We start from the raw sequence: 17,529 nt of genomic DNA, 5'->3' as shown, positions 1-17,529 counted from the left end.
TAGTACTGCTTTTGCTATGAAGCCAGTTGTTGTGGAAGCGGTAGATATATGAAAGTAGTGGAAGAACTTCTCACGATCCCAAGTAGTAGCTAAACATTTTACAATACTTTGTTTTCTGCAGATTGTCTTCACAGGGACCAGTAAGAAGTCAACATTCACATCCGCCCATCATCATGTCTGAATATCCTTCAAGACAAAGTAAAGGATCTTTTCAACAGTACAGTCCTCCTAGTCATAGGCGGCCCTCACAGAAGCGGAGCTTCTCAGAAAAGTGCTCCAATCTTTGTTCAAGAAGAGGTATGTCATTATTTTAAAAGCAACTATTTTGATGCACAAGGTTGTACCCGTGGTATTATTTGTGAATGATTGTGAGACTCTAGGTATATACAACTCCATTGTGGTCCTCTTAAGTAAATTGTCATAAAGTGATAGTGCACCAATGTAAAAGTCCTCAGTTTAAGCAAGATCAACTTTTGAAGTTATTTTACTAACACGATAGTAAATTGCACATTTAAAAGACTTACCCCTTACCCTAAACGTAAGGCCAGTTTCACAAGTCCAGCATTCACGGTCTAAGTACAGCCCATGATGTCCAAATTGGCTGAGGGTGTACTGATGCTAACTCAACAGCCTCATAAGCATATACATGATTAGGGTGTTGGGTTTATGTTAGAGTACTGCAGGCGGTCCAGGAATTATACTCGGACAGTGATTGTTTCATGCATGAAATCGGACTAAGTCATCGTCTTCAGACATGACTGTGGTATTGGCTAACCAAACACATCCATCATTGAACATTGTGGTCTCTCAAAATTTCAGATCAGTCATTAACTGATATGGTATTTTTACTGTGATAGGAACTAATGGGTTTTTTAAATTAATAATTTCAATGAAATTCATCTGGTTGCTACATTTAGTAGAACATTTTATATTATGCTATTTTCACAATTAAGCAAGGGCATTTTGTTGAGAGGTCAGTTGGGGTTTTCCATCACTTTTGAAAGCAAAAATAGTGTAACGTATTCTTATCTTCAAAATCACATGACCTCAATGGAAATCTGTTGGACCACTTTGTAAAGTCAATACAGTCCTTTTGATCCCATAGAGTCATGGAAAATTCATGGTTTCCAATGTGAATAGTGTTTAAAGTGGCTAATACACTGATATTGCTGAAGTTGAATGAGAGCATTCAGGCAGTACCAGACTGTTAGCACAAGACACACAATATAAGTCGCCTAATTTTGCAAACAGTGAGTGAAGTATTGGGGTGAACAGAAGCAAAAATGCTGCCCTGAATTTCTTTGGAGATCAGCAATTGTGAGAAAACAACACAAGCCAAACAGAAGGACTGAATGCAAAGCCTGTAGCAGTAAAGGTACCTTCACACTCAACGATATCGCTAGCGATCCGTGACGTTGCAGCATCCTGGCTAGCGATATCGTTCAGTTTGACAAGCAGCAGCGATCAGGATCCTGCTGTGACATCGTTGGTCGGAGCAGAAAGTCCAGAACTTTATTTCGTCGCTGGACTCCCGCAGACATCGCTGAATCGGCTTGTGTGACGCCGATTCAGCGATGTCTTCACTGGTAACCAGGGTAAACATCGGGTTACTAAGTGCAGGGCCGCGCTTAGTAACCCGATGTTTACCCTGGTTATCAGCGTAAACGTTAAAAAAAAAAAAACACTACATACTTATATTCCGGTGTCTGTCCCCCGACGCTGTGCTTCTCTGCACTGTGTAAGCGCCGACCGGAAAGCAGAGCACATCGGTGACGTCACCGCTGTGCTTTCCGGCTGGCGCTCACAGTCAGTGCAGAGAAGCACAGCGACGGGGGACAGACACCGGAATGTAAGTATGTAGTGTTTGTTTTTTTTTACGTTTACGCTGGTAACCAGGGTAAACATCAGGTTACTAAGCGCGGCCCTGCGCTTAGTAACCCGATGTTTACCCTGGTTACCAGGGGACTTCACATAGTTGGTCGCTGGAGAGCTGTCTGTGTGACAGCTCTCCAGCGACCACACAGCGACGCTGCAGCGATCGGGATCGTTGTCTAGATCGCTGCAGCGTCGCTAAATGTGACGATACCTTAACTGAATGCTGACAGGTGAGCAGCAGTTAGTCCTATTGTCTAAGTAAGAATGCATTTGAGTACAATAAAGAGTATGGAGATAGGATAGAATCAGCCCAACAAAATATTTAGAAGTTGCTGATTGTAAACTGGAAATTAAATGCATATGAGGTTGGTTGGTAAAAATGGGTTATATTAAGTGATGGGTGAGTGTGCTCGGCACTCAATCGATCATCCTGGTGCTCGAGATGCTTAGTACCCAGGCACCATGCTCGATTCCACCTCCCCGCATGTTTTGTGGCTGATTTTCAGCTGCTAAACATGTGGGGATTGCCTACCAATCACGCTAACGCCATAGCTAAGTTGGAGACTGGCATTACTGTGATTGGCCAGCCGCATGGGTCTCTTTAATACCGAGTGACGCCATGTTCAGCGTATTGTACCTGGAAATAGTGTAAGGAGAGTTTCTACTGCAGAAGGGACAGTGTGTTATGGCGTTACAGTACCTGCTGGTGCATCATTAAACCATCAGTCCTTTTTTTTTTTTTTAAATAGGTTTTTATTAAAGTCGACTATGAACAATACAATTTATGCATTTTTCCATTATTTTACAAAATTTTTACATTTTCCAAATCCCCAACAATCTCAACAAAACCCAAACCTCCCCCTCCCCTGACAGCTCATAGCCATTTATACTTTTGTTACCAGTATTGATGGTTCTTTGAGCCATTTGACTCACTTATGTCCGCTTGTTCCTTTGGCACTCTCTTCCTTTCAGAGGCCCTCATCCTGCCATTTCCCATAACTACTCATCCTAGCTCGAGCCACGGAGACCACATTTTGTCAAACGTTTCTATTTTCCCACGTCTTTTGTAGACCCCCTTTTCCAAATTGAGACCATGTTTAACATATTTCAGAAATTCCCCCCTTGTAGGCGGTTCCTCCTTGATCCAGTTCCTTGCTATTACCTTCCTTGCCATATATAATAGCCTAGCTATTGCTATCTTCCAGATGTTATCCACTCTAATTTCCTCCACATATCCCAGTAGGCACACCATCGGATCTCTCGGCACTCTGCATTTATACGCCCCTTCCACACGGCTCATTACCACCAACCAGAAAGCAACCAGTCTTGGACATGTCCACATCATGTGATATATTCCTGCATTCTCAGTCCTACATCTCTGGCATTCAGAGTCAGCCCGCAACCCCGCTCTGCACAACACTTCCGGTGATTTATAGACTCTGTGCAAGATGTACAGCTGCGATAGTCTATACGGCTCGCTCAGTGACACTCGTGGAACCCACTCCAACACCGACTCCCAGGTTTCATCCTCCATTGGGCCTAAATCTCTTTCCCATTTCGCTCTCGCTTTTAGGGGGAAGTCTAGCAAATATGCATGTAGAAGGTCCTTATAAAGGGTGGTAATGACTCCCCTTGTGGATCCTTCCCCACATGCGTATTCAAGAACTATGTCCTCCTGGATCTCAATACCACCGCCCTTGTTTTGAGCTTTAAAAGCATGTTTCATCTGAGCATATTGATACTCCCCAGTCGGTCTCAATCCAAACTCCCCTTGCAGCTGCGAAAAGGACTTTAATCCTCGTTGTTGAACTATCTGAGCCACCAAGTGGATTCCTTTGGCCTGCCACTCCGCCAGCACTCCAAGGGCCGCAAACTCAACCAAATTATTATTAAGCCATATCGGTGTAAATTTAGTCAGCCCCGTAACCCCCCGAATCTGTCGCAGTCTGGTCCATAATTTATGTATCAAAAGCATAGTTGGGTATAATTTCCCCAATACTTTCAAGGAGCCATCCTCCAGACACTGCACCACCGGTCGTCGGTCCGTCACCCTCTCCATCAATTGCTGTACCGCACTGGCAGACGCCTCCCGCGCCCAGCCCTTCAAATGCTGGCTCTGGGCTGCAAGAAAATATAACTCCGGATTGGGTAAAGCCAATCCTCCATCTTCCTTGGGTCGCTGAAGCGTCTCCAGGCGAATACGTGGGTACCGCCTCCCCCATATCAGACTTCTAAAAAGAGCACTAATCTGCCGGAATTTCCCACGTGGAATCCAAACTGGCGCATTATGTAGGACGTAAAGTAATTTGGGCATCAGAACCATTTTAATGAGATTAACCCTACCCACCACCGATAGGTGCAATTTATTCCACGCATCCACTTTTGCTTTAAGGGCGCCCATGAGAGGTGTCAAATTCCTATACAAAAACTCTGTAACTGGCATCGAGATCCATATTCCCAGGTATTTGAAAAGGGATGCCACCTTAAGCCGCCCCTCTCCCAATGGCTCACTTCTGCTCTCCTCCACCCCATCCACCTCAAAGAGGACCGATTTATCCCAATTTATCCTCAATCCCGACGAGTCTCCAAATTTCCCAATGATCTCGATAGCCCCATTCAAAGCTTCATCCGGGTCCGCCAGGAACAGTAAGCTGTCATCTGCATATAGCGCGATCTTCTCCTCAACACTCCCATATCTGAACCCAGGGACCTCATCCGATTGTCGTATCTTGGCGGCCAGTGGCTCCACAGCTAAGGCAAACAGAAGGGGCGACAGTGGGCAACCCTGCCTCGTACCTCTGGCCAACTTTATAGGCTGAGAGAGTTCCCCATTCACTCTAATTCTAGCTGTTGGTAGTGAATATAACAGTTGAGTCCACGCCACAAATTGCGGACCAATACCCATACACTTCAACACCCGCCAAAGATATCCCCACTCCACACTGTCAAACGCCTTATGGGCATCCAAGGACGCAATAACCCTTCGGCCACAGTTGTCAGACTTCAGCTGCAGGTTCATATGCAACCTCCGCAGATTAACCGCTGTAGATCTGTCAGGCATAAAACCAGACTGATCCGGATGTACAAGATTAGTAATGACACTGGACAGACGGGAAGCTAACACCTTGGCCAAGAGCTTGACATCGATGGTTAACAGAGAGATTGGCCGATATGACTCAGGCTTCCCCAGATCCTTATCCTCCTTCGGAATAACCACTATAGTGGCCTCCCTCATAGATGCTGGGAGATACCCTTGGCGTCCAGCCTCCTCCAGTACTAACTTTAATCTAGGAATCAGCACTTCCTCCAAACTTTTATAGATTTCAGCTGGTAACCCATCAACCCCAGGTGCCTTCCCGTTGGCCATAGACTTCAGCGCCCGACTCAGTTCCTCCTCGGTGATAGGGGCATCTAGGCTCACCCTATCCTCCTCACTCAATTTCGGAAGACCCAGACTCTCAAGGAAAGTCTCCGTATCTCCGGCTGACTCATTGACCCTCGAGGAATATAAGTCCGCGTAGAAGTCCGCAAAGACCTTTATAACTTCAGGTGTTTCAGATACCCTGCTCCCCCCATCTGAAACCAACGAGTGCACATACGAGGTACTACGCTGAGCCGCGACTACCACCGATAGCATGTGACCCACTGTTTCTCCCTCCTGAAAATAAGTCACCCTCTGAAACTCCCGCTTCCTTTCAGCTTTTCCCAGCAGAATCTTTTCCATACAATTTTGCGCTGTTCTCAACTTTTTCTCTGCTTCGGAAGTCCCCAGCACTACCATCTCATCCTCTGCGGCTTTCAGCTCCTCCATCGCCACCCTCTCCGCCTCCCTTGTCCTCCTCTTACACCTACTAATGTCTCTAAATAATAACCCTCTCAGGTACGCTTTCATTGCATCCCAAACAGTTAAAGCATCTGCACTCCCATCATTTAAAGCAAAGAATTCTGTCACCTCCTTCCCTATACCCTCCAAGTCAATGCTCTGTAACCAGTTAGGATGGATCTTCCATTCTCTCCCACTTGCGGTCCGTGTCCCCAACAACCTAACCTCCACCTCAATTGGACTGTGATCCGAAAGGGCCCTCGACAGATAACGCACCTCTCCCACCATTGTATCCAACAGGCGGTTACCCAGCGCCATATCAATTCTGGATAGCGTAGCATGAGCCGGCGAGTAGCACGAGTACCCTCTCTCCCCAACATGTCTAACTCTTCATAAATCAATCATGCCTATTTCACGCACATAGGTACCAAATGTTGTAGTGTGCCCCTCCGACCTGTTCTGGGTGTTCTTATTTTTATCCCAAAAGTCGTCACAGATATTGTTCAAATCCCCAATAATTAAGAGTGGTAGTGGTTCCCATCGTTCCACCTTCTCCAACACCTCCCTGATCTTCTTACTTGAATATGGAGGTGGAATATACATTGCCGCAACACACAATCTCACTCCATACAATATACATTGTATCACCACATACTGACCCTCAGCATCCACGCATACTTTCACCTCTTCATACTGCACTCCCATCGGCACCAATACTGACACCCCTCTTGAGTACGTCGAAAAGGTAGAGTGATACCCCTTCTGTATCCATCGTCTATTCAGTACATCCACTTTCTCCTGTATCAAGTGCGTCTCTAACAAGCATATCATAGAAGCCCGCTGATCCTTCGCATACTGCAAGCTCGCAGCTCTTCTTGACTTATCCGCCAGACCTCTCACATTCCAACTTAATATCTTAAAGCGGTCCCCTATTATATGACTCATCATCTTTAATTATGTCGTTACTTCTGGTTCTGAGCTGTCTAACTTCCCTCCCCACCCTTCCCCCACCTCCCCCCCTCCCCCACACCCCCCAATACTATACATTCTGCCTCTTTTCAAGAGTGGGGCACCATCACCCATTGCGAACACTCTTGTTAACACAACCTTCTCCTTCCGCCTCCCGCTACCATTTATAACAGAATTCGGCGCAAGTCTTAGAAGAACAATATAATTCAACCTGTATTACATTACAACTACAGGAAACTAAATAAACTTTTAGTACTCTGCACACCCTTCCTCCCTCGTACTTCTCCGCCGTATCAGCACTCCCAGTGCATTCCCTGAATAATACCCAGCTCCACCCTCCAACCTGCACATTTCAATTATCAATGTACTGTCAGTCAAACTCTTTTTCTCCTTTTTGCAAGAATTAAAATACCTCCCGACTAACCCACCCCACATTTTCAATCTCCTTTCCCTTTAAGCTTTTTAGCGTTAAGATCTATCCACTGGGTAGCGTCCTCCGGCGTCTGGAAAAAATGAATCTTATCCTATGCTACCACTCTCAGTCGTGCCGGAAACATCATGGAGTATTGCACTCCCAGTTCTCTCAGCCGTCTCTTGATACCCGTGAACATCATCCGCTGTTTCTGTACCAGGGCGGAATAGTCAGGGTAAATAGCAACTCTTTGACCTCCAATTGTCAGATCCGTCATGTCTCTAGCCTTCCTCAGGATAGTGTCTCTATCTCTGTAGTTTAGGATTTTGGCAAGCATGGTACGGGGACTTGCTCCAGGGACAGGTGGTTTCGGTGGGACCCTGTGGGCTCTTTCTACCGCAAATACTTTTGTCAGTGCTGCATCACCAAAAGTCTCAAGGAGCCAGCTTTCAATATACTCCGTGGGATTCCTCCCCTCAGTTTTTTCAGGGACACCCACTATACGAATGTTATTTCTTCTGGACCTATTCTCCAGATCCTCATTTTTTGCAGCCAGCTCCGATATTGCTTGAGTAAACTTCCTCTCCGCTTTCTGCAGCTGCACTATATGGTCTTCTGCCGTGCTCACTCTTTCCTCCACAGCCCCCACACGTTTGTCAATCTTCTGCAGGGCTGCATTTATCTGGGCTGTATCCCCCTTGACCTCCTGTATCTGCTGGGTCAGGGATTGCTTGCATGATGATACCAATGCAAAGACATCTCTAAGGGTGGGCTCTGCTCCTGACTCCTTATCTTCAGATCCCCCTACTACCACCGCCATGTCACCATCCCTGCTCCCCTGTTGTACCTCCTGCTCCTCTGTTGGGCTTTCCTCCTCTCCTTCTGTGTCTGTGTCTGCTCCGGCGTCCTCCTCTGCTTTTCCTGAGTTCCCTGCGGCCTCCACTCTAGCAAACTGCTGGAGCTTTGCCGCTGCCGCCATTCTCTTCTGGCATGCCGCGTTGTCCTTCTCCGCCTTCTCTCTGGCGTCGGCGCCATCTTGGCTAATCCCAGCCTCGCCGGCTCATGCATCTCTTTGCCTTCTCCTGGTCATACTCATTGACCTCGGGGCCGCCTCTATACACCGCCGCACTCCCGGGACTCTCCTGCAGCCGGTAAGCGCCTTGAATCGCCGCTCAGCTGCGGCTTATAAGGATAATGTCAGCGTTAGCAGCGGGAGCGCTCTATCACCCGTCCGCTCACATGGACGTTCAGGCCACGCCCCACCATCAGTCCTTTTTAGGGCTTATTCAAATAGATTCAATTCTATAATAATACCACTCTTAGCTGCAATTCGTGTAGGGTTAGCTACTGGAGTAGGAATAGTGTATTAGAGGCATTTAGGCAGGTTTCATTGTTTTACAGTTGGTGCTGCCATGTACAAGCAAAAGTCCTTTCAATGCTAGTTTAAATAGATTCTATTCTTTAGCTGTTGGAGTAGGGAAAACATATTAGAGGCATCTAGTCAGGGATTATTGCCTTACAGTCCTTGCTGCTGCAACCTAACAGCCACATTATAGCTACTGCAAGACGAAATGAATAACAATTTTTCTGTCAATAGGAGGTATATATAATAGATATTACATCTGTTTCTAATATTGATGTTTTGGAAACAGAACAATTGGGCAAAGTGTCCTTTTTTTACAATGGAATTTCCAGTGCAGGACGATAGTCCCTGCCACACTGCAAAATTTACTAAAGAATGGCTTGACAATAACGACAGAGTTCAAGTTGATGACTTGTCTTCCAAATTCCTTAGATCTGAAAATAATCAAACCTGTGTGGAATGAGTCTTTTGCTGTTCAAGGGGGACGATACAATATTTGGAAGGTGCAGTTAATGTTATGGTTAATCAATGTATGTGAGCGTGCAATGTCTGTAACAGAGGATCAGGAAATGTAATGAATGGTGAAGACATATTCTCATATAGGGTTACGTGGCAGTCAACATGAGTTATTAAATACGATAGAGAAAGTTAAACCTATGCCCCTCAGGCATTGTTTTCCCCACAATATTGCCTTCAACTTGCCATATACATAATTTTTTTAGAGTTTAACCATTTTCTGTGAGATTCACGAACAATTTGATGCTGATGCTCTTTTTGATAGACCAACCCCCCAATATAGGAGAAAACAAGGATATTTTTTGTACGTATTATCTGGATAGTTCTCCCTTGTTGCAAACACAGGTATGTGTAAGACTGGTATTGTTACTGTTGCAATGTGTCAGTTTGAATTAATGGGGAGGGACCTGCAACTGTCCATGGAGCTGGAACCCTAACTATCCCTGTCCCAGGGGTACTCTTCAAGGTAGAGAGGCCTGGGTCTCCAACCTTACTATGCTCCTGAATGCACAGTGAACTAATTCTTACCCCACCCAGGGAGGTATAGAACTGACGAGAACAGCATAGCACAAACCAATCATACAAAAACGCTCATGAAACAACAAAGTAGAAAACGAGGGAACAGTAGGAGTGACCAACCAAATTGGAGAGAATAGGGAAATATACACACTATCAAAACTATGTGGATATCTCCTAGAGTAAACACCAACTGACTGTCACAAATAAGGACTACTCCATTACCACCAACTTGGGTAGTTGTAAGATATCACCAGCAGGGAACAGAGGATGCAGTGAGGCTTATATAGAAGCCCCTGCAGAGTGATAGGATAGGCCAAATAGCAAATGGATAATTAGCAACTGGATCTCCAGTGGTTCAGCGGATAGAGATGCCGGCAGACGGCCGTATTAAATCCTGAGGCATAAGTTACCAGGTAGAATCTGGGCAGATACTTGGGCCATCTGGTTAAACATATTTTTCACCTGTCAAGTGAAGGGTGGGCTTGAGGCCTTTTGTGAGTGGACCCAAATATAGCTGAGGCAAGGAAATAAAAACTCTACTTTTAATATCCACGAATTAATGCTGAATGTACATGGATCTGCATTTCCATTGACAATTATTTTATAATCTTCTTTTTCTTAAAAAAAAAACAAAAAAACAAAAGGAAATTGAAGAGCTTTGCTTTCAAAAATATAATAAACTGTTATTGCAGAAATAATCAGGCATATATAGTAAAAGGGTCTGGGCATGACTGTTAAATTCAACAAGATTGAAATGTTTGGTCTTCATTCTTTTTTTCTCAGAATTAATAAATGTAGAGTTGCAGGAGTTGTGCTGGTGTTGTAGACATACCGCAGAAAATCCACTGAAGGCAACTGAATCCAGACCATTGTGCAAACAATGCAAAACACATTTATCTTATTGCTTCAATATGGGACCACACATTTTACAAGTTATTAACCACTATTCAAAACAATAGGGCTCAAATGTAGCGTCATTGTTTCGCCCTCTAATTGCGGTAAACATTGAAAACTAGAGAGACAGAATTATATGTAAGTGGTGATAAAATGAGGAAGGTTTCATCAGGGTTAATAAAACACATACACATTGTTGTCCGTAATCTCGAATTTCCATCTGCTCTTCCACAGTCTTCTTTGTTCTTCAAGTCTGAAGCATTAACTATGCTTTCCATTGTTATGGTAAAGTTAATTGATTTTATTATTTTACTTTATAGAAAGCCTTTCTGAAACAAAAGAACATTAAGGGGAATTTTAAATCCCTCTATTGGGAAAACTATGCACTTCTGGAACAATGAGTTCTGGACATGGCATTTATAAAGTCGTTTCGGAATCAAGGTCCTCACCCACTGCTTTAATTGGAAAGTAGATTTATTTTACCTATGATACATTTTAATTTTCATCATTCTCTGTTAGACTTACTTTTTTTAAAAAGATCTCCCGGAAGAGATTAATATTATCTACAATATGTTTGTACTTTATGTCAGAAGTCCCTAAGAAAAACAAGTTAAAATACGCAAGTTCCTTTAGGCCCCCTTCACACATCTGCTTAAAAAAAACGTATGGTTGATATGGTTTGTTTTTTCTATCCGAGTGTTTTTTCTGTTGACCATCTATGTGATATCCGTGTGACACATAGCGGAATAGAATGAGAAAAAAATTACAGACTTTTAGGTGTTAAAGATGTGCAAAGATATAGATGGACAAATAGAAATCCGTGAGATATAAAGCCAGCTCACCCGACAACTGTGGCAGGCGCACAGAACTCCATCCGTATGAGACGTGAACAGCAATGAAAAAACCTTAGAATGTTCCAGCTCTGTGGGATAAAATCCAAAATTTAATTAGTCAATATTAAAACATGTAAATGCTATTGAACAGCAGGCAAATGAGAGGACCCCCCCATTGCTAACCCGGTAATAAAAACACACACAAAAAACTCACTTTATTTAAATAAATACTCACCATTTTTGTGTGTGATTTTTCTTTTTCTTTTATTATTATTACTGGGTAATAGACACCCCTCTTTTACCAACACCAGGGCTTGAATCCAGCTGTGTTTTTGGACAATTCACAGCTGAGATCAACCCCAACCCCGTTTCCCCGATTGCTACCGCACCAGGGCAATTGGGAAGAGCAAAGGCGAAGCGCCAGAATTGGAGAATCTCATGTGATACGCCACTGCTGGTACGGTTGTGGTCTGGTATTTTTAGGCTGGGAAGGGCACAATAACAATGGACCTTCCCAGGCTGTCAATATCCGCTCACAGCTGTCTGCTTTACCTTTGCTGGTTACCAGGTTGACCCCACGTCATTTTTATTGATTTATTAAGTTAACCCATTTTCAGTAAGCTACACATACAAGGCACAAATGATATATCTCATGGATATCTATGCACATCTCTAATAAGTAAAAATCTGTAATTTCTATTCTGCATTCTATTCCAGTACTTGTCACACGGATGACACAAGGATGTAATTGACAATATGTCCAGCACATTAAACGGACATGTGTATGTGTGGATGACAAGGGTGACACGGACACATGGCCTGAAAACACAGACGTGCACAGCCCCATAGATTAATGAAAACTGAAGAAAGTGGTGGCACTCACTGGTTCAGTATAAAAGTGCCAAATGTGTTCAAATCACTATATAGACTGGCATGGGAGAGAGTGGCACGGGTAGCATTATATCAAATCTTTCACCCGGTTTTCGCTATCTCATCTGGGAGCAGCATGATGTAGGGGCCGAGACTGTGATTCCAACGATGTATTACTTATTGGGCTGCTTGTTTCCATTTTCATAAAATCACGGTTTTATCTCCCGCAGCTTTAGCAATTCTGTGAATGCTGAGCTCTGTATCACCCTGCCCACACCACATTTAGCAGCTTTCTGTCTAGACTGTGCATAATCACCGTACTCACGAGGAAGGAGGTTTACTAGTTCTCTAGTGATAAGCTCCTGATGAGAAAACAGTGAGTTTATCAAGCACCACAGTAAGCGACATATCACTGGAATCAGGGTCTCTGTCTCTACATTATGATGCTCTCGGATTAGGAGGATAAAACCTGGGGACAAATTACCTTCAAATGTTTTCTGTCAGAAGTTCCACTAGTGGTGAAGCACATTTCTTGCCAAAACATGTCCACAAAACGGACAGAAATGTGATGTGTTTTGTAGTAAGTCCAGGGAGTCATATATGTTTCTTAAAGATCTAATTCAATCTAATAAATTACATCTCTGTCATATATGAATGTGATGACACTAAGGTAAAAAGAACCTTAAACCCCAATTAATATATTTTTTTAATTATATATTTTTTAATTATCTTTTTGTCTAGTATTTATTTTCAAGCTGGTGGATTTTACATCAAATTCATCATAATGAAGTACAATGTTTGATGAATTGGTGAAAATTCAAATATGTGTTTATTTTTTTGCTTTTCGTATCTTTTTTACAGAAAAAGCCAATAAGCTTCAAATAGTTGCACACTAGTCTTCAATTATGCGGAAAAAAGTAGACAGATTTTGTACCTCACTAGGGTACTGAAATACAGTTGCGCAAAAATGTTGCAACATTTCAAAAAGTTGCAAATGATAAAGTAGGCTGAAACATAGTAGCATCATAGCATCATAGAATGTTAGAGTTGGAAGGGACCTCAAGGGTCATCACGTCCAACCCCCTGCTCAATGCCAGGATTCACTAAACCATCTCACAGACATATCTATCCAGCCTCTGCTTGAAGACTTTTAGTTTTTTAGGGTCGAGTCGGGTTTCGCGAAACCCGACTATCTCAAAAGTCGAGTCGAGTGAAATCGGCCGATTATGGCGAAAAGTCGGGGATTGACCGAAACACGAAACCCAATGCAAAGTCAATGGCAAATCTATCCTTTTTTTTTTCTCTTTCTCTCTCTCTCTCTCTCTCTCTCTTTCCACGCCCCTAACACCTATGTCACCACTCTGCCCACGCTCCATCATTGGCTGAAAAAATGGTGCCAAACGCGTCATACGAAACGCGACTTTGGCGCGAAGATCGCCGACCGCATGGCCGATCCCACACTAGGGTCGGGTTTCATGAAACCCGACTTTGCCAAATGTCGGCGACTTTTGAATTTGTCCGATCCGTTTCGCTCAAGCCTATTCGCCACCTCTCGTGGCAGCCTGTTTCACTCATTGATCACCCTCACTGTCAAAAAGTTTTTTCTAATATCTAATCAGTATCTTCTAATGTTAGGGAAAACAGACAAAACTGAGTAAAGTAAACCTTAAAAGCACAAATTAAATAATGAACAAAGTGCGAATAAGTTCATTATTAGAAGCCTTATTACTCCAGAAAAAAGATGCAAAACCAATGATGCCAAATTGTTTTCCGTTAGGCTTTAGTTGCTGTTTGCCAGTTACAATTTTATAGCATGTTAAAATCTAAAAATGGATATCTGACAAATTTGAAGTGATGAAATATGTGTGAAACAGATCATTAGTGATGGTGACAGTTCTGTCATATGCAATTTGGATTCTGTAAAAATGAAAGCTACATGGGCAAACATACTACCTGTACCCGAATGGTGGGACTCTATCGCAGTTGCACAGAATGTTAGTCATTAAAGGGAACTGGTCACCAGGTTTGGCCAATATGAGTTACGGCCACCCCCTTTCAGGGCTGATATATAGCATTCTATAATGTTGTAGTTAACCCCCAACCCGACCTGTAAGTGAAGAAAAATGACTTTTATTATACTCACCTGCGGGGCGGTCTGGTCCAAGGGGTGTCGCTCTTCTTGTATCGGCGTTTCCCATCTTCTTGCGAAGCCGTCCTCCTGCTTGCTTCACGTGGATGACGCCACACTGCATCATCCACACAGGGACGAGTCATCCACATGAAGCAAGCAGGAGGACGGAGACTAGACTTTCTCAATATATTACATATATTTGGGCTCATACAAAATGTCATTTTTTTCACATACGATAAAAACTGACAGAAGTTTCAGTGTTTTCGGTAAGAGTTGTATCAGTGTTGTCTGAATTTCTTCAGTTTTTTCTCATCCGTGAAAAAAAAAACATTTTTTTAATGGCATCCGAGTGCTGCTCAATTTATATATTTTTTTTTTCACTGACCCATAGACTTGCATTGTGATTTTGATCTGACATGGATGTTAAAAACTCAGACGTGAACAGTTCAATTCACTATTATAGGCACGAGTGCTATCCGTGAAAAACTCTGATAGCACTCATACGCAAAAAAAGAATGGGCCCTTAGGCTGGGTTTTCATGGTATGGCCACTTCTACGACACCCGCAAACGGTGGCCAATGGATGCATGATTCTGCAGGTAAAATTGTATGGCCATTTATTGCCGTATGAAAGCATGGCATGGCCATTTATTGCCGTATGAAAGCATGGCATGACCATTTATTGCCGTATGAAAGCATGGCATGACCATTTATTGCCGTATGAAAGCATGGCATGGCCATGTCCGCAAAGTATGTTTTCCAATATGATTTAGTCAGTTTGACCATGTACCGCATACACTCTTACTTCAGGATAATTTTATTTAGAATATCATTGACTTTTGCCTGTGAATTCCTCTTTAATTGGCTCCATTGCTCTGGCTTTTCACAGGTCTCATGCAGCTGGTGGAGATTCTTCTAAACCTGCTGGTCTTGATATGTGCCTCTGCCACTCAAAGCGCATCAGCCGGCTTTTCAAGCCTTGGGGGATTTGGCAGCACTACATATTATAGCATGGGCTATAGCATGAGTGGATTTTTGGGGGATGAAGTGAATCAGGTGACACAGTTAGATGTGCAGTACAACCGCATGAAGCTTCCCACTATTTATGCTGCTGCTGCCATTAGTCTTCTGCTGCTGACTCTAACGCTGTCGTGCCTGGCTGTCAGTTGCATGTCTGGCACTGCCCGCAACATGAAGCTTTTGCTGATGGAGGAAGTGTTTAATGTATTGTCTGCTGTTACGTATATAATATGTGTTGCGCTATATATTCACTTCATCAAACAGATCAATGCTACAGAGGTGTGCAAGCAACGAGAGGCTCTGTACCATCGGCGCGGCTACACCTCCGTCACCTGTGACATCATGGGCACAGAGATGGCTGTGTGTGTGTTCGCTGTGATACTGGTTGTGCTGTACATTGCCAGCGCAGTGTTTGTAGGCCTTATATTGAGAAAAGCGAAAATTAACACCGATACCCCAAACCCAGAGTCTGTTAACAAAACGGGAGAAAAAGATTCAGAACTCCAAAATCTCACAAGTGAGAGTAATAAGCCAAGAGAGAACATTCCCAGTGGAATCTTCATTTAGCTTCATTATAACTTTTATTTTTGTTACTGTATTGATTACCTCAACTTTTAGATTCTAAAGGTACCGTCACACCCAGCAACTTTCCAACGATCACGACCAGCGATACGACCTGGCCGTGATCGTTGGAAAGTCCTTGTGTGGTCGCTGGAGAGTTGTCACACAGACAGCTCTCCTGCGACCAACGATGCCGGAGTCCCCGGGTAACCAGGGTAAACATCGGGTTACTAAGCGCAGGGCCGCGCTTAGTAACCCGATATTTACCCTGGTTACCATTGTAAATGTAAAAAAAAAATACTTCATACTTACATTCCGGTGTCTGTCACGTCCCTCGCCGTCAGCTTCCCGCACTGACTGTGAGCGCCGGCCAGCCGTAAAGCAGAGCACAGCAGTGACATCACCACTGTGCTTTAAGGCCGGCGCTCACAGTCAGTGCGGGAAGCTGACGGCGAGGGACGTGACAGACACCGGAATGTAAGTATGTAGTGTTTTTTTTTTTTTTTACATTTACAATGGTAACCAGGGTAAATATCGGGTTACTAAGCGCAGCCCTGCGCTTAGTAACCCGATATTTACCCTAGTTACCAGTGAACACATCGCTGGATCGGCGTCACACACGCCGATCCAGCGATGTCAGCGGGTGATCCAGCGACGAAATAAAGTTCTGGCCTTCTAGCTCCGACCAATGATGTCACAGCAGGATCCAGATCGCTGTTGCGTGTCAAACACAACGATATCGCTATCCAGGACGCTGCAACGTCACGGATCGCTATCGTTATCGTTGTAATGTTGTTCAGTGTGAAGGTACCTTTAGGCACTTAAATTACCTACGAAGGACACACATATAACTGCCACAGACATGTAGCATAAATGTATCAAAACCATAAAAAGTTTATTCATAGCTATAACATAAATGATATGGCAAAGGTCAGAAAATCACATCAGAATTTCAGTTTGTCACAAATTGACCTTAGGCTCTGTTCACACACTGCCCTCCTATTCCTTGGGTTGGTACTGCTTTTGGAGAGCAAGTATAGCATAGTCTACAGTGCTATTACTACCATGTCTCCCTGAGAAAGTCAACACGCTCCTAATTAACTCTAAGGGATCCGTTTAGAAACTGATCTGACAACAACAGTCTTATTCAGTTTCCTTTTTTTAAAGGGAATCTGTCAGCAGGATTTTGCCACCTCACCTGAGAGCAGCCTAATGTATAAAATAAGATTCCAGCGATGTGTCACTTAGTTTACTGGGTGCTGCAATTGAGACACAATCAAGAGTTTTTAGATGTAACATGTAGCAGAGCTCAGAAAGCTGACCCCACCCACTCAACAGCTTTCTATGTACGTTGTCTATTGACAGTGAGCAGGACCATTTTTAGACAAAGTGGGGCCATAGGCAAAAGTTTAAAATAGGTCCCCAAATGCTCACATATTGCACCATCACACAAACATTTCGGTTGTATTTACATGCCCTGAGTTCAGGCCGCTAAACAAGCATGTTTGAAGTAATTCGACGCATGTTTCCCAGCCTCTTTACAGCGGCTGAGGAACAGTGATGGAGACAGAATGATCACTAGGAGATCAATCTGTCCCCATACAGTATCATGTTATCAGCAGCATATCTGCAATTTTCACTGGGCGATGTGCTGCTGAGAACAATGATTTTTGTTCCGGCATAAGCTATCCAGTCACTAGATGAATAGGGAGGATTTTGCACCCCATAGTTCTCCACATAGTCC

General features: G+C 43.7%; 1 protein-coding gene across 4 annotated transcripts in view; it reads left to right on the top strand.

Annotated features, from left to right (window-relative positions):
* Nucleotides 1-17,529, top strand: part of LOC138642469 (MARVEL domain-containing protein 3-like) — an 85,647-nt gene that overhangs the window by 31,784 nt on the left and 36,334 nt on the right. For all 4 annotated transcript variants that reach the window (XM_069730643.1, XM_069730641.1, XM_069730644.1 and 1 more), the window contains one exon: nt 122-297. In XM_069730643.1, coding sequence (XP_069586744.1) covers nt 122-297 — 176 coding nt within the window. The remainder of the gene's footprint in view (nt 1-121; nt 298-17,529) is intronic.

Source organism: Ranitomeya imitator, chromosome 6 (genome assembly GCF_032444005.1).
Source record: "Ranitomeya imitator isolate aRanImi1 chromosome 6, aRanImi1.pri, whole genome shotgun sequence".
Taxonomy (NCBI): Eukaryota; Metazoa; Chordata; class Amphibia; order Anura; family Dendrobatidae; genus Ranitomeya; species Ranitomeya imitator.
The sequence above is the reverse complement of the archived record's forward strand: the minus strand, read 5'-3'. Positions and strand labels throughout refer to the sequence as shown.